Source organism: Trichosporon asahii (genome assembly GCF_000293215.1).
Source record: "Trichosporon asahii var. asahii CBS 2479 unplaced genomic scaffold scaffold00051, whole genome shotgun sequence".
NCBI lineage: Eukaryota > Fungi > Basidiomycota > Tremellomycetes > Trichosporonales > Trichosporonaceae > Trichosporon > Trichosporon asahii.
The window spans coordinates 878,736-901,168 of NW_014040873.1; the positions used below are offsets into that span (position 1 = coordinate 878,736).

The following is a 22,433-nucleotide window of genomic DNA, read 5'->3' on the forward strand; positions in this document are numbered from 1 at the left end:
GTGGTGAGCGGCGTCAGAACCATAACGCACCGATGAAACCGAAAATCATGATAAACGTCCAGACGGTGCGCTCAATAAAGTTTTGCTTCTTGGGAGGGGCGGCGACCTCGGCAGCCTTCACAGTGATCGTCTTCTCGCCCTCGGCGCCCTCACCGGGAACAACACCGTCCTCAAACTTGACAGAGTTCTTGCTGGGGCTCGTCGGCGTCAGGGCGTTACCTGGACCAGAGGGGCTAAAGTCGACCGGCGTCTTGCGCTTGCGGTTGGCTGGCAGCTCCTCAGCGGTCCGGGTGGGGAGATCAGCGGGGAGGTCGGGCTTGAAAGAGGACGTCGGGGGCGAATGCTTGACCGGGGTCTGATCCGCCTTTGCAGGAGCAGCCTTGGTGTCAGGCGAAGCAGCCTGGACCTTCGCGTCGGACGAATCGACCTTGGTCTCCGCCTTGGACGGCTGCGCCTCTGACTTTCGCTTGGCTCCGCTGCTCCAGACGACTTGCCGTTGGTCTTCTCCTCGGCCTCGGCAGCGAGACGAGCAGCACGAGCTGCACGCTTTTTCGCAGACTTTGACACGGGCGCAGATTCCGCTGCAACCGGTTGGGTCTCTTCCGGGATTCTGCCATTAGCGCGGCGCGACGGAAAACATACTCTTCAACGACCTCCTCGTAGTCGGGTCCGTCCTCGATGTCGAGGACGTCAAACATGTTGCGCTGGCTAAACGACGGCATGGTTGCGGTCGTGAAAAGAGTGGTTGGATGAATCCAAAGTTGATTGTTGCGTAACGTCCACGATGGACAAGCGCGAACTCGTGAAAGCGTAATAGCGCGTGCTTCCCACGAGGCAATATTACGTAAAAAGACAATCGCGATCGCCCACGATTGCCCCAAAGCTCAGGCGCGGTCCAGCTCGGATGATACGGCAATGCGCGTCAGAGTTGTCCGGGTCATCCGATATTTATTGACGCTTCTACTGTTTTCCTTCTTCTCTCATCTGCAACTCACCATGTCTGCCGACCTCGCCCAGAAACTCCAGCCTCACGCCAAGGAGATCGTCATTGCCCTTGGCGTGATCCTCCTTGCCCTCGTACTGCTCGCCGGCAAGAAGAAGGAGAAGCCTGTCCTCGACCCCGTCGAGTTCCGCCCCTTCAAGCTTATCAAGAAGACTCAGCTTTCCAAGAACACTTACCGGTGAGTTTGCGCGTGTCGCATCCCATAGTCCTGGGCACGGACTCCCCGGATCATTTAGTGCGAGTTCTACGTGGGAGCGGCGTGCCGTATGCCTTCAGCACGACGTCCCATGGTGCACTGCGCCCGGGTTGGTACATCTGTCGTGGCCAAGAATTCCGGTGATAGCGATTAGATTTGGGAGGATCTCCCCACTGCCATTGACATCCATCGTTCCAGTGCTTCCCGGCAAGTTCGCACAGTGGTGCTCGGTTGACACCTCACCGATGTAGCATCACATGACGTGAACGGGATTACCAAGTTTACCCGCACATCTTATCGCTGACCGCAGATACCGCTTCGCGCTCCCCTCGCCGACTGCCAGCCTCGGCTTGCCGATCGGCCAGCACATCTCGATCATGGCCAACATTGATGGCAAGCAGGTCGTGCGCTCTTACACTCCGACCTCGCTTGACAACGACAAGGGCTACTTTGAGCTCGTCGTCAAGGCGTACGAGCAGGGCAACATTTCCAAGTACCTGTCCAAGCTCAACGAGGGCGACAGCATCATGGTCAAGGGCCCCAAGGGCAAGTTCAACTACACCAAGGACCTCTCGCCCCACCTCCTCATGATCGCTGGTGGCACCGGTATCACGCCGATGTACCAGATCATCAAGAGCTCCGTCATGGACCCCACCGACAAGACCGAGATTGAGCTCATCTACGCCAACGTTGACGAGGGCGATATTCGTGAGTCCCGAGGCCCAGGAGACAGCTTACACTTAGTTTTGCGTGAGGAGCTCGAGCGCCTCTCTGCCGACTCGAACAACCGTTTCAAGCTCTACGTAAGTCATTCATGCTGCTGCCCACTGACTCCCAGTACACGCTCAACAACCCTCCCGAGTCGTGGTCGCACGGTGTCGGCTTTGTTTCGCAGGACATGATCAAGGAGCGAATGCACAAGGCCGGCGTCTCTTCCGGCTCCAAGGTCCTCCTTTGCGGTCCCCCTCCCATGATGACCGCCATGAAGGGCCACCTCAAGGAGCTCGGCTACCCCGCGCCCCGCACCGTCTCCAAGCTCGAGGACCAGGTCTTCCTGTTCTAAGGGAAACTCGTTATAAAATAGATGCAGACATTAACAACTACACTCATCCTGGTTTCGGAGTCTTTCCTGTGTCGTGACGTAACCGCCCACGCTCGGCGCTCCAGTTGCGCCAAGGGACACTCTCGAGCTGTTCTTCAGCATCATAGTGAAGCTCGGCTTGCGGTTGAGCGGCGGGTCGCGGTTCATGCTTGCTGCCCGCGCACCGGGCTCTGTGAGGTCCTCCTTGTGATCAGACGCCGTCCGCTCCCTTTGCTCGAGGCGCTCTTGCAAGCTGACCCGGCGTTCCCGCGACGTCTCGGACGAAACTCGGATGTAGGGCTCCTTGACGGGCGAGCTCGTGCCGGAGCGGACACTGTTCGCCGAGCGAGGGCGAGGAATTTTCCATGGGTTCTCGGCTGGAGCAGGGGGAGGGCTCGATGCCTTGATGTACGGCAGTCTGTTATCGTTCTTTCTCGGGGACGACAACGACGTCACACTAGCGCCGGGGTCGTCCTTTTCTCTGGCAGACTTGATAGATGGCGCGGAGCTGGGCACCGTGGGGTTCGGCAGGTGGTGCCACCCCTCTTCGTGCGTGACGCGGCCAATGATGCGACTTTGCTGGCTCCGCTGCGAATGTATGCTCGCACGCGCCGACTCTGGTGGCGAAGGCGTGACGGGTCGCTTCCGGTCGAGGCAGCCTTTGCCACGCCACCAGAAAATGGCAAAGGCAATGATGAACGCTCCCACGACACTGCCCACGACTGCGCCAATGATGACGCCGGGGCGCTTCCGGTCGTGACGGGCAACGACGTCGGGGACAGGCCGGCCTGATTCTTCTGTCAGTGATTCTTCTTCTGTTGTACTCACCGACAGGAGCGCTCTGGGCGAATGTAAGGAGTGTTAGAATGATGGCCAGCATCATGTGTGGATTGTGAAAGAGAAACGCTCGAGTTGTGAATGAACGTCATGTGTGACGATGACAGATCTCGCCCATCATTGATCTCGTCGGTTCCGATGTGTCTGGTCGGAGGGGTTCGAAGCGGGCGTCGGGGGCGCAAGTGAGTGGCGCCGTGGCGTGTCTGTGCCCACCGGCAAGGGCCGGCACTGCTCTCGACTAAGTCCTGCAGCGCCGTGCATCTGCATAGCTGGCACGTAGAGTCCCTTGTTTTGGTAACGAGGAGTCTCTGGCTTCATGTGTCATACGGCGCCCTTGAGTAAACGAAATGCATCCAAAATCTAATGTTAATGCCAGGGAGCCTTCCAACCATCACTCTTGCCTTGAATTTCGTTCGTGATGGCCTTGTGCGCGCTCATGAGGAAGTCGGTGTAGCTGAGCGCATCATTGTTGCTGTCCTCGACCAGTTGGTTTGCGTACTCAATCTCGAGGCCGTCGCGGTCCTGTCTCACGATCAGTACAGGCAGCGTGTGACCCGTCAGGCGCTCGAGATGCGTGAGCATGTTGCGGACCTGCGTCGACAACAGCGTGGGGAGCTTTGGCAACCGGGTGATGCGCGTGTCGAGCTCCTCCAGCGACTGGACTCCGTACAGATCGTCGAGGATCTGGGGCGATACGGCACCGCCAAACCACAACATGGCGATTTCGCCATTCGTGAGGAGGTATGCTCCCTCAGCGACCATGTACGCGTAGCTGGCACGTTGGAATCGCGGAATACGGAGACGACCGTTGGATCCGGGGAAACCAAACGAGTCGGCGAGATCGTGAATGGCGAGGATGCGGGGGTACAAGAGCGTCATGACGGCCGTGACCGAGGCGCTCTTGGCTGCCCGCATGTAGTGCACGCGCACATCGGGCACGACGTTTCCGCCCTTGAGCGGCTTCGACTTGATCATGCACAGCGTGTACAGCGGCAACAGCTTGAAGCCTTCGGGCAAGATGAGCTGGCCGGCCTGCACAGCGGGAGCGCAGTGTTTGCGGTAGTTGAGCAAGATGCGGTTTGCACGCTCAATCGTCAGGCGGCGAATGTCGCGCAGCTTGCGGTGTGGCAGCTCGCTGACAGCGGCCTTGTAGATGATGGAGACGACAGCGTCAAAGTCGGCGAACCGGAAGACGTTGCCGATCATGCTCGACACGGGCAGAGCGAGGTTCAAAAGACGAACGCGACGGTCGCCGTTGGCCGAAGTGTAGAGCGTGGCGACCTGGATGTACGAGGTCTGACGGTCGTCCAGGCGGTGGCCCTCATGCTTGACCGTGGCAGTGAACGCTCGGTTGGGGTCCATGGTGCCAAACTCAATGTCGGTGAGCGAGCGCTGCAAAAAGTTGCCACCATACTCCGCAACGCGCAGGCCGTTGGAGCAACGGATACGAACAGTCGCATTGTAGGCGACTTCGCTGCAGACGACGCGTTGCAGTTCCGCCTGCAGCGTGTTGCGGTCCCTTACTGGCTGGAACTTGGGGTGGAAGAACGTTTCGCCGCCAGAGACAGCAGAGACAAAGCCGACGTTTGCAAGGTCCATCGACTGGTCCGGGAAGACAAACGAATTGACTCCAACGCCACTCTCGGCCATTTCGTCTGCAGTCTTCCGCCAAAAGTCGTCCGTCGGCGTGAAGAGGGCCTTTTCCTTGTCCGTTCCGGCCAGCGACGGGTCGTCGCGGGCCTTGAGATGTCCGGGGCCGAGCACGGGCAAGCCGGACAGGAACATGTTGATCTGTCCGCCCACGCCGCGGATACCATCCAGAGCCCCCTTGAGAGCCGATCCGATGGCGCACTGCACTCCGTCGGGCTGGGCCTCGTAGGTGCTGGGAATCATGGTGAGCAAGCTCTCGATCTGCGTACGCGACGCTGCCGGGTCGGCAAGGAATCCCCCGATAATGGGGCAGAACATGTCGTCAAGGTCAGAAACAACGAGCAGCTGGGGTTGAGACAAAGCGGCGCCAATGTTCCAGAACCCAACAGTTTGCCCGACAGTCACAAAGGCGACACGCTCGCCCATGCCAATGACCTCTTCGTCGTCCTCCCCCTCGCCATACAGGGCTTTGCGGATACCCTCGCAGACCTCTCGCACAATGCCCTTCTGCACACTCGGAGCAGACACATCAATGACGAAAACACGGCCAAGGGGCATCGGGCGACGCAGACGACGCTGATCTTGCTGGTTCTGGTTCTTGCTGTTATGACTGGGCGTGGGCGTCGGTCCTCGCGTCGGCGTCTGTCCCAGGCTGGATTGCAGCGCGCCAAGCAAGTCGTGCCCAGTCGTGGCAAGAGCGTCTCCGGCGGCCGCCAAGTTGGCCAGGCTCGCGTCGTCCGCATCCAGGAGAGAGCCCTTTGGCTGCTCGGCCCAGTACTCGCGAGGAACGGGAAAGTCGACGGTGCCACACTGCAGCTCGGGGCGCTCGTTGTGGTCGAGACGCTGTCCCATCGGGGTGAGGGGCGAAAAGTAGGCGGAGGGTACATTTGTCTCGTGGCCGCAGAGGTTGCACTGCCAGCGGTGGCCGCCTTGCGTGAAGCGGACCCACGGGTTGATGTAGCCGCGGCACTTATCACAACGCGGCGGTCCAGGCTCCTCGTCGCCCGAGGCAGGAGGCGGGGCATCGAACGCGCTCTCCCCGGCAACCCAGTTGGTGACCAAGGGAACGGGTGCCTCGTCGTAACGAAGGGGAGCGAATGGCTGCACTACCAGGCCAAACGGCAAGCCCGTAGTGTCGAGCAGCTGAGATGTCGAGGGAATCGTGGGCAGGGTCGTTCGCAAATGACGCGGGAGCGAGTTGCCTGGCGTTAGCAGTGAACACCCCATAGCATACCTTGGTCAATGCCGCGATAGTCTGTCACGGCCAGAGGGATCAGTCCCTTGGTGTCGCAACTGAGGAAGTCCTCGTCGTCGTACAGGTTCTGATCCAGTTCCTGAGCCTCGATAGGGTCCGGAACCTGCGAGGGGTCGATGCGAACACGAGGGCCAGTCAACGTCGGTCCAGCTGCATGAGGAGGAGGAGGAATGTGATTCTGCGGGGGATAGTTGTACTGGTGCGGCTGGGGAGCCGGCGCCGGCTGCTGGACGTGAGGCTGGTGCTGTCCGGCAACGGGGGCGTACGGACCCGTCGGGGCGGCACGATGCCTGTCGTCGGGGACGTTGTGCAGCTGTGGACCCTTGGGGTTCACGTATGGCTGCTGGTACCCAGGCTGCTGGAAATCAGGCTGCTGGCCATGCTGCTGGCCATACTGCTGCCCGTATTGCTGAGGCGGAGGTGACGTCTGGCCAAATCCGGGAGCGAACGTAGGGTCCTGCTGGTGGTGAGGCGGCTGGGGCTGACCCCACTGCTGTGCCAGGTTGGCCTGAGCCGTGAGGGAGGGGTCGACGGCGTAGCGTGACCTCGGGGGCATGCCAGGCGGGTCAGAGGTAGTGGTGTCGATGCTAATGACAGTGAACACGTCGAACACGCGACCCTCATCACAAGCGCCCAACATTTAAGAAAGGGGACCGTTTAAGGTTCCGGCTACTACAACGTCATGATCGGCCCCGGATCAGTGGCTACTTCACGAACGACGCGCACTCGCCTGGTCATACAAACTTACCGTTTGTGCATCTTTCACTCACCGCAGCCCTCAGGCGAAGACTCGGTTTCTATCATTTCAGTGTACCCACCATGACGAGAACCGACAGGCCGGTGAGTACTAAATCGGGTGTCGCCACCCGTGGCTGACCGCTCAGTTGCCTACCAGACGAAAGTCATCGGACAGCTTTGAGCATGTTCCCAGCTATGCGACCACCCCAGAGCGAAAAGCGCGGTTAATATATTGCAAGTCCCATGTCGCCATTCATCCCACGCAGCTGCGACGCGACAACATTTCTGGGCTCCTCGGACTTGTGGAGGTCGACAAGGAGGTGCCGCGTGTTCCTGAAAGTTCTGGCTCCAACTCTACGAGCGGGAAGGAGGTCCTCGTCGTTTGGGTCCCCGACGAGCTCTTCATGCGAATGTCTGAAGAGGACCGACGCAACTACAAGCGTGTAGAGGATAGGCCGAACGGAGCTGCAGCCGAGGAAGAAGGTAACGTTTGGGTTCCCCGTCACGCTGACAGTAGGGTTTGTGTTTGTATCGCTTCCAGCACCTCGGGGAGAGAAATACGCCTTTTCCATTCCTGTGTCAGATCTGTACAGCTTGCTAGTCTATCCGGTGAGTGCACGGCAAAACACTTCTATTGACATGACAGCCTAGTCTTCAGCATTGGTACGGTTCGGTCACCTTCAACCTCGCCGGCGGCGTGTCCCTACCCACACTCTTCTTCCACGACGACCAGACACCGCTTGTGACGACACCTCGCTCTTCTGACCCACCTACTCCACCATGGGGCTTTCCCCCCTTCCTCGCCGTGCTCCGACAGCATGCAACCGTCATTCGTTCGCGTTTGGTGATGAACGGCAGCGGAGAGGAGCTCTGGCTAGTGAACCCTAGCAAAGCCGACAGGGAAGTTCACGAAGCCGGCTACGAGGAGGCCAAGCGGACTGGCGACTCGACTCCAGTTTCGTACCCACCGCAAGCGCCACACATGCAGTATCCGAGTCTGCAGGCCATGAACCAGGCGTCACCGAGGGACTCGCTACTCGTCGGGCTGTCCAACGTCACTAACATTGCTAGACATGCCGCTCAGAATGTCCTCAACCATCCTCTCGCCAAGCCTGTTGTCCCTCACTTGCCCCCCGCATTCCGCACATTGGTGAACGCGCCGGGAGAGTGGGAAAGCACGCTGCGGCCCAAGCTGGGCTCCGAGCGCAGTCCCGATGTGGCCACAGAGTTTGAAGCCGCGCGACTCTATCTCGCGCGTTGGGCCCGTGTAGTTGCCGAAGAGGGCGAACGCTCCCGCCGTAGCGAACTAGCAGCGCAGGCCGGCCAAGCGGGCCAGAGCGAAGATGACCTCACCGACCTCGGCGTGTTCTCTCTGGTTTCACGTTCAAAGCAGCCGGCGCCAAAGCCGACCAGAGATCCGCACCACCCGATCACCGTTTCCGACTGGCAGGCATTCATTGCTGGCGACATGGACGAAGAGTTTGTCAGAGGCGAAATCTTCCGACGAGGCTTCTCCGATGAGCCCTCTCAGTCTCAAGCGCGCCGGCAAGGATGGGAGGTGCTACTGGGAGTCGTGCCTTGGAATGTGGGTGACTCGTCTGGTGACGCGGACAAACGAGGCGCCGCTCGTGAGAGTGTATTGCGCGAGAAGCGTTCAGAATATTACAAGCTTCTCACTGGGTGGCAAGACCGAGCGCGCAAAGGCGAAACCCCGCCAGATTGGCGCGAAGAGTGGCACCGCATTGACGTGAGTGGACATTTTGGGCGCGACCTGACGCGTACAGGTTGATTGTCGACGCACGGACCGTAATCACGAGCTCTACGCTGTCGAGCCAGAGTATCTCGGGAACGAGGAAAAGGAGGCAGGTGGATCCGGAACAAGTCTATGGGGCGAGGGCAACGACAAGGAGGAAGAAGGCGGACACGCTGCGTTGAACCGTATGTCGGCACTCTCCGCTTCCCACTGACTCGCAGCTCATGTTTCTGCGCTTCGCCGCATCCTGATGACTTACCATGTGCATGCGCCCGATCTCGGCTATGTCCAAGGTGGGTTCTCTCGCGAGCTAGTCTCGCTGACAACAGGCATGTCCGACTTGCTGAGTCCCATCTACTTTGTTGCCGATGCCAACGAGGCCGATGCCTTCTGGGGTCTTTGTGGCGTTATGCGTATGATGGTGAGGCTCTTCGAGTCGCCCATGCTGACCCTTTAGGAGTCCAACTTTTTGCGTGACCAGAGTGGCATGCGCAAGCAGCTGAGCACACTGCAGCAGCTGATTCAGTTGATGGACCCCGAACTTTACGAGCACCTTGAAAAGACGGGTTCCCTGAACCTCTTCTTCTGTTTCCGATGGATCCTCATTAGCTTCAAGCGCGAATTTTCCTTTGAGAACGTCGTCAAGCTGTGGGAGGTCCTGTGGACAAACTTTTACTCGAACAACTTTGTTCTCTTTGTCGCCTTGGCCGTTCTTCAGAGCCATCGCGACGTCATCATGCGATATCTCAGCGAGTTTGACGAGGTGCTCAAGTATGCCAACGACCTGAGTGGAACGGTGAGCTTTCTTCGCGAGGCGTGCTGACGCCAGATTGATCTTGACACGACACTGGCACAGGCCGAGGTGTTATTCTTGTCCTTCAAGCAAGTCGTTCAGGAAATTGACAAGGAATCTGCCGAGTCTGCCTCACAGCTGAGGCAGCGCCGCAAGAACCAGGCAGCCAGACGAACCGTCCCGGCAGAGCTGCGCGAGCTACTTGTCTGTTGGAAACCCGAGGACAGTGAGCAAGCAGCGTTGGCGGCGTCCATCGACGCTCTCAAGATTGACAACGGTGATTTGATAGATCTTTGATATGTAGCCCTATGTTTACGTTCTCCTGATCATCATCAGCACCAGCGGCCAGGCAACCTCAAACTGTCTGTCGTTGCCTAGCCCTAGGCCAATCTTGTGGATGACACGGTCCACAATGTCACCATCCTCTCCGTTACCCCGCTTCGCCTTGTCCTCGGGGTTGGCTTCGTGGTATGCGTGCACAGCGCTGGCACTCCGCAGATACCCCTCGAGGTGCGCAAGGTCCCACGTCTTCTTCAGATACCACGTCCCGTCGTCTCCGGCCTTGATCCTGACGGCACTGGAAGAGTCAAACCCCTCCACTCCCGTTGCTGGGGGCTCAGCGATACGATCGGGCTTAGGATGGCCGTTGCCGTTGAGATCGGGCAGCGCACTGGCGAGCTCGGTGTCGGGCTTCGCATCAACCGGGAATGGCACACGGTCAAGCAACCCCTCGACGATTCCTCGGCCCGGCTGCGACCAGTAAGGTCCGATACTATCCTCGCCGCCAGAGTACCTCGAGATCAATGCGGACAGCTCGCGCCGGCCCGGGAACATGACCTCACCGTATCCCTATTGTCAGCTCTGGCCCTGGAACCAAACCCACGACATAGGCCACCGTCCCCTTGGGGCGGAGCACGCGCCTGAGCTCTTTCCATGCCTTGCCGTGATCAAACCAGTGCGCCGCCTGGCCGGCAATCACGAGGTCGACGCTCTGGTCGGGCAGACCCGTCTTCTCGGCGTCGCCCACGGCGTATGTGATATTGTCCCTTGGCGACTGCAGGCCGACGTCGACCATCTTTTGCGAAGGATCGAGACCAGTCACCTTGTCGAATCGCTCGGCCAGGTTCAGCGCCATGAAACCCGGCCCGCAGCCGAGGTCCACGGCGTGGTCCCATCCTCCCGTGTGGTACGCGTAAACAACGTCGTACAGGCGAGAAGGGTAGGTGCTATCATCAGCGCAGGCCGAGAGAGCACTCACGGTCGAGAGGCGAGATATCCCGCCGCGTCAAAGGTCGATTTTGCAAACTGTGCCATGTTTGATGCGGAGAATCGCAGCTGCGATGCGCTTTTATATGTTAGGCAGCTTTAGAGCATCAGTGAGGTCATCTGTCGGCTCTAGGACCGATTTCGGAGATGGGCGTCCAGATGCTCACACCTGCATTGCCGAAAGTCGGCTTTCTTAGTGTCGACTTGGTGCCAAAGGCCACATTGAATTACCGGGGGCTTCAGAGGCCAGCAATGCCTTTTGGATCATTATGAAGCCGAGATACCAACGACCCCCGCAACGCTGCAAGTCTGTACAACGACTCGCGGTGGAGGTGAATTTCGGCCGAAGACTAACGTGTGACTAACCGTCATGGTGTCAGTGGACGCAAACCTTAGCAGTGAAGCCACGTCGCAAGCAGAGAACTGGCTAGCATGCGCAATCTAATCTAGCCATTGGGTGGCTTCCATGGAACAAGAGTGTACAACAGGTATGATACGTTTTCGTTTGAACATCAGCTCAGATGTCATCGCCGATGGAAATCTCGACCTTCTCTCCCGGCTTGAATGGCGGCAGGCCGAGATACGGGCACGATGCGCAGCGGAAGGCGTCGCCGAGGTAACAGCTCGAACAGCTGCTCGTCTTCTTGGCCTCGGCGCGGCGCTCCTGCGGCCACACGCCCTCAACGCCGATCGTTGCATTCTTGATGTGGTCCGGAATGTCGTCGTCTCCCTCGAGGAAGAACTGCTGCGCCTCCTTAACCGCACTCTGCGTGCGCGCCTCCTCCTCAGCCTCGAGCTCGGCGAGCCCACACGTGCAGTCCTTGCACGCGCGTCGACGCTTGACGGGCTTGCCATCTTCAGCGGGGAAGACACACTCGGGTCGCTGGCGGTCCTCAGGCGTGAGAAGCGAGCGGCCACCGTCCTCCATCATGGGCGAGTCGAGCGCCCAAATTGCAGCCTTGGCAGCCTTGTTTCGCCTCAGCGGGAGAGCGCGGGTGAGCGGGACAGTAGAAGAGGAAGCCGCGGGAGCGGACGCGGCAGCTGCGGGAGAGGTGTATGCAAGCACACCAGACGAAGCCTGCTCAGCCCCCTTGGAGTAGCCCGCAGCATCGAGCTCGGGAGCAGCGTCGGCATATACCCGCACAGCTGTGTTGGAGGGAATCGACTTGAGGAGCGCCTCGGGGATCGGGGAGGGGAGCACGAGGTGCACGGTGAGATTGCCTGAGGGGAACTTGGCAGCTACGTTTGTCAGCTTCCGAACTGCGGTCTATGCGCACTTACCATTGTCGAGAAGACGATCGACCATCTCGCCAGCGACCGAAGCGCCAGCGGACTGGAGCTCGGTCAGGACGCGCTGGTAGTCATCCGCGCGATCCAGAGAGCCGATGACGAGCTGCTGAGCGGGCGAAGCAGGAGACGCAGTGACGGTCATTGTCCTGTGTACAGCAATGGAGTGAAGGTAACTCGGAAGGAAGGATGCCGAAATCAAAGCTGCTGCAATCTGAGTCAGCGGCAAACTTGGGCCAGTACCCTGACTATGGTGCTGGTGACATCGCAGCTAATAGCGCCATCACTATTTGGAAGAGCCCAATAGGCCTGCGTAAGACGGATTCTATCACGTGACAAACCTATGCAGCCGGCGGCTCGGCCATGGCCGGGAGCTGCGTCACGCCCAGCCTTCGACCTACGAGGTTGACCGACGTTCGCCCTCGCAGCCTGCACTTCGCTGATCGCTGTAGTCTGTCAGCTGACACTGCAGAGCGATCGATCGCACTGTCCAATGAGGAGTGAGGTATTGCATGATGGGCGCTGTAGAAGCGGAGAAGCCTACCAGACGCAGATCCACGCCTCATCTTGGTGACCAGATCAGGCGAGCTTCTACCCCCGTGAACCTCAACGATTCTTGATTGCCGAAGATTCTTGAGACAACAGAGTGGACGCGTGTCCATAGTCCGAATATGATTCATGTGTGCGTAATACAACAGTACAATAATAGTTGATTATCTAGGGATGTTGGGTTTGTATCGATAGGATGCGGAGGGAGGGTTTGAAGAGCTTGAGCGGGTAAACCAAGTTTGCGATCTCCCACGGGGCCGCTGCACAGGGATTGCTGCCCGATCGCAGTAAGGCCAAGCTACCCGCATTACAGCGCATATTCGTGGGCGCCGAGTCGGGTCAGAGGGGTGACTGCCAGCCACGCTCGGCCGCTCAGTTGTGCTGACCAAACTCGGGGCGCTCCGTAATGGGCGTGTCGTGCCCCGAGCGAGAGGATGACGAGTCGCTGCCCCGGCGGATGCGGTACGCATTGTAGAGCGAGTGGACCAAGTCCGCAAAGTGCGGAGACGGGTGGCTCGAGGGTGGAGTGGTCGCGAGACCACGAGGAGGGCTCAGGCGCTGCTGGCCAGCGGTCTGCGGGATCGAGATGGCGGAGGCGGGAGACGACATTGTGGGTGCAGGGGATGCGGAATATCAAGATAGAGAGAGCGCTGCTGGGGAAGCCAGGAACACGGTGGGCTTTATATGATCGATGTGCAGCGAGGGAGAACGGCTAATGTCGGTGGCAAAGATACACTGATAGCACGTTGGGGGGCCAAGATAGCGTTACCTGATTGCGGCCGAAGCGTCAATGGGCGAGTGAGCATGTGTTCTGTGTGGGAATGAATTGGGTGCGTCGAACGATAGCGCGTAAGAAATGAGGGTGGTGTCCGAAGCGCAGTCGTTGATATATGCACCATGTCGTCGCGTCGTTCCACCTGTTCCCTTGGCTAACCGCGGTGTCCAAGATCCCCAACAACAAGGTCCATGAATGCTCCAGGCGGATTCCAGGCGGCCTGAGGCCCGAGCGGCGGAGCGGCGGTGCGGCCAGGCGCACCATGATCTGCCTCTCTCGCGTGATCTCGTGACTGCCCGCGACCGAATCACAGGCAGGAACCGGGTGAAGCATCGTCATATCGTCATTGATCCTCCGCTCGTGAAGCTCGTCTACCTCGATTCCGGCCCTGTCCGGTGACCTGACAAGTGTCCGATATCTCCCTTCCGAGATGGGCGAGATCAACGAGTCGTCTCGCAGCGCGTTCGAAACCGCCATCACACACAACATTTCAAGACCCACGTTCGATCAGTGGTAACCTCGTCACGCACCCCTCAGTGTGCATGCATTTGAGGGTGTGGAGCAACTTAGCGCGTTGGGGGCAGATCGAGGGTCTGTCACGCAACACGTGATGATCGGGCAAGTCGGACTCTTGACTGGACATGCCGGGTCAGGTCGCCGAGTGTCCCTACGGCGTGCCTATTGCGCCTTCTGGCGTGCCTGCTCCGGTGAGATGGCCTGCTTTTGCGCGCCTGACCTGCTCCACAAATCGTGCTGCTCGCGTGTTCTGACCCCAGTCGGTCTCGGTATATCCAAACTGCTCCTTCCGTTCTTCCTTCTGCAGGTCATACACTGCAAGAGGGACATGCTTCCTCAACAACAGTCTCTTGCAGCCGTCACGACGATTGGAAGAAGACATCGGGGCGAACGATAATCCACTTAACCGTTACTGACGGCAACTGTCTGCTGCGTTCTCCATGTTTGAACCAGCCCCTCCCTCCACAGCAAGCACAGCATGCAGATGTACGTGCACACCGACTGATGAGGCAATGACAAGTTGCAGATAACGACTGCCCGAACGATCTGAGACTGATGAACCCCAATCTACTGATTACTTGACGGAGATCGAGGGCTGTATTCATCTCGCGAAGACTGGACCTGCCGGGTCCTCCCGTTGGACATGGGTGACAGTCAACGAGCGCCTCTGGCGAGGAACACCCGGCGGTGACCACTACTCACGAATGATGATTGTGCCATGGAGAGCACCAACAGGTGCCAAAGCGACTCTCCGAAACACCGGACGGCGTTGGGGGATTATTTACATCGCTCAGCCCACCACTCGAGGCCGCCAACCCTGCGAGCTTCTGCCGGGGACCCGCTTATGGCTCTGGACCGATACTGTCGTCTCTGTCGTAACCTGGCCTTTCTCCAGCTCGTAGCAGAAGGCGAATTGCCAGGAGATGATAGGTCGGCACCTCGCAACACTGCACGGTTTTCGAGGCAGCCGCGACGACGCCAGACGTGTGCCAGCTGAGAGTTGACAGGAGCGCGAGTAAGGCGCCACCGCCATGCCAGGGCTTCCACACGACAAGCGCCGTCCGAACACCTTAGCTCCCCGTTCAGCTCTCCAGTGTGCCGTTGATAGGGCGCCTGCCCACAAGGCGGTGACATCGGTCGCGTCAACGGAGTTACCGCTCTGAGTCGCTTGGCGTCAGCATTAAGGCCGTTTCGCGGAAGACGATTCAGCATCGATCAAACACCACGGGCTGTTTTGACGTGCTCTCTAATTCTGACGGGGCTGTTGAACACGACTACTCTCCGTGCGTGCCGAGCTCCTTGCCGCGGTTGCAGAACAGCCTTCGGAAACTTCCTCTTACGCTCTCAAGGTGGAGAGCAAGTCGGGCATGTCGCCGCTGCTGCATGGGCGTTCGGAGACCCACCGAGAGTCTGAGCGCAGAAGACACGGGAGAGCTTGGGTCGGTGTCGGGCGTGCACCCCGTGCCTACGCAATCCCGCGCCCGTCGCGCCCCGAGCAATTCGATTCGACCGCCAGGCTGGACCGCCGGGATTGGATCATCGTTCGCTGGGTGCATAGCCCCTGTGGACTTTTCCGAAGGGTTGACTGACAGATGACATCTGAGGGGGGCCGCTGGGTAAGGTCGACGCATTGTGCACACCATTCTTCTGGCAGCGAATGCGCAGGATCGGAACAGTGATCGTCCGTCGGCTGATGTGAGTTAGCAAGCGCTCCAAAGTCGGCGATTATCTCCAGTCGACAGGCCTGTCACAGGACCCCACTGAGGAGGTTGCCTGAGCAGCAACAGGACAGGCGTCCTCGACATTCCAGACGGGAGTGTCCGTACGGCCGTAACTGCGACTTCGGAAACGATCACAGTTTGACCAGCGGAGCCGCTTAAAGTGTCTGGCCCGGAGACCGTGCCGATGGAGCAGGGCGCCAGTACCAGCGTTCGTGACTCTAGGGTCCGCTCCGCACTGTCCGAAAGTCTGGTCGTCAAAACGCAACTCTGATGAGCCGAAACAGGCCACAAAGAGTTGGGTGCACGCCAACCGTGACTTGGTGGGGCGACCGCACTATAGGGGAGCAGAAGACGTGCGCAGGATTGAAGAACATCGAGAAGGTCGTCTCGCCCATCGCGGTGCCGTTTGCGCCCGGGAAGGCATTGGCTCGGGAAGGCATTCATTGCAGGTCCCAGTTGTAGGACTGACCTTGACGCCCGATGACGACTATGTACACCGAGGCGCGATGTGATCTCCTGTGCAGTGGTCGAGCCCAACTCCATCGCTTGACGTCCCGAAGTGCAACACATACCTCTGGGGTCTCATGATCCGTGACCACAGTGGTCAACCTGGGTAGCTGAATGTCGAGACATAAATGCCTGTTGTCGAAAGGAGCAGGCCACAACCATATCGCCCGCCTTTACGGCCCACATCATGCGGCGGTGTCCGCACCCCTGTCGCGGCGGTTCCCAGGCTATCATCATCCCAACCACCCGCCCCACCCATCCCGCTGTTGCCGAAATCAAGATATCCCGCTGTCGAGAGCCGCGACTGTCCACAGCTGTCGCACTAGCTCACTCGTTAGATCACTTGGCGTTGCCGTGCCCTGGGAGCCAGCCCATCACACCGATGAGTCCCGTCCCAGAGCAAGGCGACGACTTAGGAAGACGTTCCTAGCTGGGGCGGAGATGTCGGAGCGTATATCCGCGGTGCGCGGTGTCCATGGCGATTCGCTGGAATCATCGCTCAACGCTGGTACCTGGAGTGAGAGGTGGGCATGAGCAGTAGCTCAGGGGATGTCTCACCTTATCACGGCATCCAAGTCCCCTTCTTAATCATGCACGGCCGCGAACGATAAGCGGCGACGTTTGCGTCACCAACGGCAGTGAGGCAGCCCGGTCATCACCGGTGGTCAAAGCATGGCCTTGGAGGTGACTAGTGGCGACGGTCTGTCGACTCTCCAAGATCCTTGGACGCCCCTGCTCTACCTGAACCGACAGGGCGAGAACTGTCGGCCATGCTTCACCGTACAAGCAAAGAACAATGGAGACTTCAGGAACGAGACTGGTATGCAACGACTGCAGAGCCGTGCGAAGCAGTCGCAAATGTTCCGCTGGGGCGAATGGGTCGTGACTCAGACTAGAGCAACTACCCTCCCATCTCTCCTACACTTACTCGTCTCAGGCATCCTCTTTCGCAACCGCAGCAGTTCCCGCTCGGGGTCGATTGCCTCGACGGACAGGGAGTCATCTCCGTATCCAGTGGCCGGAAGCGTCGACCTTCTGACAGGCTGTCACTGTTGAGATGAGTCGTGCTCCCTGTACCATGGAGCAACGAGGATGTCTTACGTCATGCGTGTGTAGGCTGTTCGTAAGCATGGTCGATCCTGTCGAAATGCAGAGCTGCTCTTCCTGACCTCGTATAGTGACGGCCGTAAGGGAATGATCTTTCTTGAAGCCTGCTTCAAATAGTCGAGATACCCCACGAGCAAACTATATTTTTCCTAGATTACCTGGATTATCGACGCTTGCGGCGCACAAAGTCGTGGGACGAGTAGCGAGAGGATGAAGAGCAGAGCAGGTGGCCCCTAGCATTGTCCTTGCAGCAACGACCTCAGAGCGCACCGTGATCTTACTGAGCTGCACCTCTGGAAAGCACCTCACTCCATCGTCCGAGCCGAATTTTTGCGAGGTTGTAACAAAATCTAGGTGAACATCATGGGGACAGGAAGACCCAGCGGAAAGCGAGTTCACCGGTTCCCTAGAAGTCTATGACACCCCTCGTGTTCATGAATTGCGCATAAGCTGTAGAGCACTTGATTAGTCAGTAAACGTTGGATCAGTGCTCTCTTATCTTCTGCGCGCGCCCCCCAAAGCCAGTCCTCAACCCAAGGTTGAACAACCATATCATAGCAAGACTCCCGAACACATTTTGCAGGCATTCCAACATCAGGAACACAGCTTCATTTTCGTGCTCAGCATCGTTCGCCACACGAGCGCATATGAGTTGAGCGACTGGGGCTTGTCTTCGCTAGCCAGCAGGTACAGCCGGGGACCGGTCAATGTCTCGGATCATGGCTGTGCGTACTCTCGCGTACGTGACTCCCGGCTGCAGCGAGCGCAGGGCCACAAGCTGCCGCTCGTGTGGGGCAAAGATGTTTCGGCGATGGTGCGTCCCTAGCTCGACGACGGTGACGCAGTCGATGTGTCTCAGTAGATTGGCAAGAGCAACGCCGTTACGAGGCAAGCGCTCACCATTGGACCGACGAATCACGTGACTTGAAGATGGATGCCTAACTTGCGGCCGCTGGCCCAAGTGCTCCGCACGCCTAGAATGTGCCCGAACATGCCTACTCACCGACCTAAACCCTGAGGTCACCGAGATCAACACGCACTTCAAACGAGACGATAACGCGTCCACCATCCTCACCACTCGCGGCGCTCGCCTGAGCGCCCTTGACAGATTTCCGATAGCGCTCACAAAGTTGACAGCAGAAGAGCTCCGCGAATACTCACGGCCGAGCACACGGCGCAGACTCACGTCAGATCACCGATAGGTCTTCGCATGGGAGGAGCGCTCCACAGCAGACTGTGCTTCGCCATGGTCGGCCAATGGGGACATCACGATGTTCACTCACACAGGAAGCGATCACGCTGGATCGTCATACACGGTGCATAGTTTGCATTTGCGGCCCGCGAGCGTGTCGCACCTTGGCGAGTCGAGGGTGAATGAGGTATAATGTCGAGCGCAGCTTTGGCTGCCAAGACACCGGAGTCTGTTGAAGGCGGGACCGGTGCCCAAGCGTGGATCGGTCGCCTCAATCACGTGGGGATCTGTCGAGGGGTTGGTCACTGCCCCGCAACGTCGTCCCGGAATCTTACCGAGATACCACAATCAACAAGCGCACTGGCGCTCACTTGCTGTTTTTTGTCCGCGAGGCTGACGCCGAGGCTAAATATGCACGACGACATGACGACAGGTGATCGACGCAACAACGCTAGGCGGTTGTTCGATCCAGTACATGTGCTAGCCGACGAAATTAGCGCCCGTGAATACGGCTATTCCTGCGCATATCTTGCGACTTAGCCGTCCTCATGGCCTCATCTTGTGCGGGGTGCGCCAAACGCAAGCTGTCGATCCTCAATCCCTGTAACAGCCGGCTTTCGCTGATATGCTTGTCCCGAAGCATTCACTTCTGGAACGTTCTTGTTCTCCATCCCCATCGCCACTTGCTGAGGGTCTTCAGAACACGTTCGCCAGACGGTCGCACCGGAGCCGCACTGGTGCAGACACGACCCTCCAGCGCATGCGGTTGTGGGGCGACGTTGACAGGGATCCCCCAGTGTGGATTAAGCAGCAACCATACAGGAGGCGCTTGCATGCGCAACTGATCTCGGCACTGGCTAGATGTCGTCTTCTTCCGAGGCTCCCTAAAGCTCTGGGGCGTCTCTGATGTCGAGAGGGCTAACTCAGGTCTGTAAAATATTGACAAGCGCGAGGCTGCACGAGGCTGCGGTAATCCTATCAGGTCAGCGTGGCCTTACTCATTAGTCACAGCATTCTCAGTCGGCGGTTTGCGCCCTGCCTCCCTCCTCGCCGCATCACCTAAAGGTCTCCCCCGACCACGTTGTGCGAAAGCTTTTCCTCCACGCCGACGAACCCCCAGCCTCAACCCTGTGGCGAGCACCCTGGCGTACCACAAATCGATTGGCCTGGTAGGGATCCCCGGTTGCGCGCAGGAATTGCGTGAGCATTTCGCAGCGGGGTGATCTTCCTCAAGAACGCAGCCTCGGCGAGTGCACAGGTGTGACACGATTCGTATCGACACCCACTTGCCCTTCGCCTTGGCGTTCAACCGGACCATGGTCACCTGCAACGCAGAGTGTGGATTTAACCAACAAGCTACGTGGCGGCTAGGGTTAGCAGACACTCTAGAGCGGAAGGACGGCGAATGGTGAAAGGGCAAGTGCTCGGAGCTGACATGGCAGGGATAGACAACGGTCTGCACTGTCATCAAGTGGCCGCTGAAGGGAACGCAGGAGAGCGCCGGCAAAGGATGGAAGGAGAAATTATCGCAGGGATGCTTAACGCAGGGTTGGCCGACGATTGGAGGTGGAGCGAAGAACGGCGATTGCAGAGCAGAAAACGACAAGGCAGACCCAGCAAAGGCGATCGTAGGGAGGAAAAATTGCAGAGTGCCCGAACCAGTCGTGCAGCTCCCGGAGGGGGTTCGATGTTGCGAGCAAACCGATGTGCCCACGGAGAATTGGAGTAACGGCGAGGGTCGGGCGGAGTTTGGAGCTGGCAGAAGCGGCGTTCGGAGAGTCAGCGGATTTGCATCTAACCAGCGGCGTATGTATATGTGAACGCTGGCAAGTCGTGTGAGAGTTGTGCTGGCGGGCTCGCCTTTCCGGTACTCTGGGGCAGCTGGTATCCGGGTGGTGGAGTAAAGGACCTTTGGAGCCTTCGGTGTGGTAAGGGGATCTGGAGATGGGCAGAACCAGCGAGGCGCTGGCCCGTTGTGGTCCAAGCGGTGCCTACCGCGGTTAATCACCTTCGGTGAGTGCGCTGGCTGTGATAAAGTCCACCTTATGAAAGGTCCACCTTATCACACGCGCCGTCCGCGAGCCGCTGGCCTTTGCCCTTTGCCATCATTACCCAGCCGACGTGTCAGGTCCCATCTTCCGCGTCCCAGTTCCGTTACCTCCTTTGGGATCCTTTCGTTCCTGGCCACCACGGGGTGCTCCAACTCACCTCTCTATGTGGCCATCAACCCAGCGAGGAGCATCCAGCTCGGCTGCAGTTCACAATCCACCGTTCCATGCGGTCCATGCGGTCCACCTCGGTCCGCCCGCTGCCTCCGTTCCACCCATCGCACCAGCCCCACTACTCCACCCTGTCACCACTACCCCGGGCAGGGCGTCACCATCTCACCGCCCAAGCTGTCAGCCCTGCCCGGCGACTTGTAAATTGCTTTGGCTGCGGGCTGTGCTACTACTGTCTCTGCCGCGATCGAAACCGGGACAACCAAAGGAGCACAGGAACCAAAAGGAACCAAAGGAAGCAAAGGACCCTCGAACCCAGAGTTGGGCTACCGTGGAACCCTGTGTGGGCCGTGCGGGGCTCTTCACAGTGACTGTGCTGGGCGTCGGGCGGCTTGTGCCGGGGATGTGTCGGGTTGTAGCATCCGGTCTACCCGGCCAACCCTCAGCTCTTCCCCTTCAGCCTGCGGGCAGCGCAGCGGACGGACCAATTCTGACCCGTGTTGCCCCCGCGACCCCTTCCAAAGTGGGGCGGGATGCACTGCACCCAGGGGACATTTTGGGTGGCGCTCATTATGCATAGCGGGACGGTGAGGGTGGATGTAAGAAAATGCATGAAAATATGAGACCACCACCACTCGGCATCTCGGCACGCCATGGCACAAGACGGCAATGGATGGAGCTAGAGTGTACCAGACGTTCCTGCAGTCGTGCTCTGTACCTATCTCGGAATGTAATCGAGTGATAAACAGGCAACGCCAGCGTCAGCCAGGCGTCGCCATTGCTCAGGGTGCGCGGCCGAGACTGGTCTTAACCTCCCCTGCGCGTGGTGGGCCCATGGCTGACAGCGGCTGCAACGGAGGCAAATTCCTCGGGTCTTATGCCTGCCACTGCACGGCCGGGGCAGCGGATGTCTGATCGCCGCACACGTCTGCCTTGATCGATGCCGGGCTCGGCATGTCAGGCACGGCCCGGCATCGTTCGGCATCGCGCCCAGAAACGTCACCCCGGGACCCCAGAACGCCCCCAGAAAGTTGCAGAAACAGAATCAAAATCCCTCACCATCCCCAAGTTCATCGACGAGGTGCTCGTCGATGATACCGCGGCCAGCCATGCATACCATCGCTCGGAACATGAACCCTCAGTACGGCGTATAGCGCCCGCTTGCACCTTCAATGGCCAGACCTTGCAATCAGCGGCGACAAAGAGAGCCGAGGCAAGCCAAGACACGGCTCTTCCATCGACGAGCGGACAGCGAGCGGAGCGGACAAGCGGAATAGAGGTGATCGCGCACTCATGGCGCTGTCGGCGGCGGTATTCAAGCGATTCAGACCAGCCATCGAGCCAAGCGGGTTCTCATTGCGGACTGTCAAGGCATAGTCAGCGGCGGGCGGAGCTGGATTGAGCCGGTTGAGAGGCGCGAGCGACGCAGGAAGAGACCGCATTTGGGTGAGCGGCACCAGCCGTCTTTGCAACGACGAGGAACACCCGGACGCTGACGAGTGTTTCCCCGCAGTCACACGGTGAACGCCATCTTAGGCAAACACTCATGGTCCCCGCAGAGGTCAGCGATTGGTGAGAGTCAACAGGTGAGCCGGTGAGCGGCCAAAAAGCAAGTCAAGTTTGGTGAAGAATGGGGGGCTTGGCAGCGAGCGACCTGGCCGATGTACCTTTATGAACTGACGAGTTCGCAGTATCGGCCACCTTGTTTCCGAGCTCGAGGCGGTTGCAGTCCCCCAAGCGGCTGGCTGATTACCTAATAGCGAATCAGGTCGTCTGGTGTGGACAGATCAACTGGGAGCAGAGGAAGAGTCGTGTGTCACCCACCCCACTCCACGCGTGGCCATTGATTCATCCGGGAACCATGTGCGCCTGAACGAGCCTGAACCAGCCGCACAGAACACCGCATTCCAGCCTCTAGCCGAGATAACAGGCTCGCGCACAGGGCACGCGGCAGGCTCCACGCACTCGCGAGACAGGGGTAGCGCGGG

At 58.9% G+C, this 22,433-nt stretch overlaps 8 protein-coding genes across 8 annotated transcripts; 2 read left to right on the top strand and 6 right to left on the bottom strand.

The window, feature by feature from the left end:
* Positions 1-13: 13 nt before the first annotated feature.
* On the bottom strand, positions 14-722 carry A1Q1_02714 (phosphatidate cytidylyltransferase; the record flags this gene model as incomplete). Its single annotated transcript, XM_014323975.1, has 2 exons — positions 14-581; positions 643-722. The coding sequence occupies 2 exons, from the start codon at positions 720-722 to the stop codon at positions 14-16; spliced, it is 648 nt and encodes a 215-aa protein (XP_014179450.1).
* A 274-nt stretch (positions 723-996) lies between these two features.
* On the top strand, positions 997-2,262 carry A1Q1_02715 (NADH-cytochrome b5 reductase; the record flags this gene model as incomplete). The annotated part of the gene is made up of 3 exons (XM_014323976.1): positions 997-1,181; positions 1,510-2,002; positions 2,095-2,262. The coding sequence occupies 3 exons, from the start codon at positions 997-999 to the stop codon at positions 2,260-2,262; spliced, it is 846 nt and encodes a 281-aa protein (XP_014179451.1).
* Positions 2,263-2,292: 30 nt separating this feature from the next.
* Positions 2,293-3,163, bottom strand: A1Q1_02716 (uncharacterized protein; the record flags this gene model as incomplete). The annotated part of the gene is made up of 2 exons (XM_014323977.1): positions 2,293-3,068; positions 3,109-3,163. The coding sequence occupies 2 exons, from the start codon at positions 3,161-3,163 to the stop codon at positions 2,293-2,295; spliced, it is 831 nt and encodes a 276-aa protein (XP_014179452.1).
* Positions 3,164-3,483: 320 nt separating this feature from the next.
* A1Q1_02717 (ER to golgi family transport-related protein) lies at positions 3,484-6,662 on the bottom strand (the record flags this gene model as incomplete). Its single annotated transcript, XM_014323978.1, has 2 exons — positions 3,484-5,873; positions 6,002-6,662. The coding sequence occupies 2 exons, from the start codon at positions 6,660-6,662 to the stop codon at positions 3,484-3,486; spliced, it is 3,051 nt and encodes a 1,016-aa protein (XP_014179453.1).
* A 179-nt stretch (positions 6,663-6,841) lies between these two features.
* A1Q1_02718 (Rab GTPase activator) lies at positions 6,842-9,603 on the top strand (the record flags this gene model as incomplete). Its single annotated transcript, XM_014323979.1, has 8 exons — positions 6,842-6,862; positions 6,907-7,243; positions 7,302-7,369; positions 7,419-8,507; positions 8,578-8,698; positions 8,843-8,934; positions 8,995-9,309; positions 9,370-9,603. 8 exons carry the CDS (start codon positions 6,842-6,844, stop codon positions 9,601-9,603), a joined length of 2,277 nt encoding a protein of 758 aa, XP_014179454.1.
* A 15-nt stretch (positions 9,604-9,618) lies between these two features.
* A1Q1_02719 (uncharacterized protein) lies at positions 9,619-10,441 on the bottom strand (the record flags this gene model as incomplete). The annotated part of the gene is made up of 2 exons (XM_014323980.1): positions 9,619-10,099; positions 10,149-10,441. 2 exons carry the CDS (start codon positions 10,439-10,441, stop codon positions 9,619-9,621), a joined length of 774 nt encoding a protein of 257 aa, XP_014179455.1.
* A 648-nt stretch (positions 10,442-11,089) lies between these two features.
* Positions 11,090-13,017, bottom strand: A1Q1_02720 (cytoplasm protein; the record flags this gene model as incomplete). Its single annotated transcript, XM_014323981.1, has 4 exons — positions 11,090-11,811; positions 11,854-12,066; positions 12,201-12,305; positions 12,795-13,017. The coding sequence occupies 4 exons, from the start codon at positions 13,015-13,017 to the stop codon at positions 11,090-11,092; spliced, it is 1,263 nt and encodes a 420-aa protein (XP_014179456.1).
* A 5,852-nt stretch (positions 13,018-18,869) lies between these two features.
* On the bottom strand, positions 18,870-19,544 carry A1Q1_02721 (uncharacterized protein; the record flags this gene model as incomplete). The annotated part of the gene is made up of 2 exons (XM_014323982.1): positions 18,870-19,155; positions 19,225-19,544. 2 exons carry the CDS (start codon positions 19,542-19,544, stop codon positions 18,870-18,872), a joined length of 606 nt encoding a protein of 201 aa, XP_014179457.1.
* Positions 19,545-22,433: the final 2,889 nt, after the last annotated feature.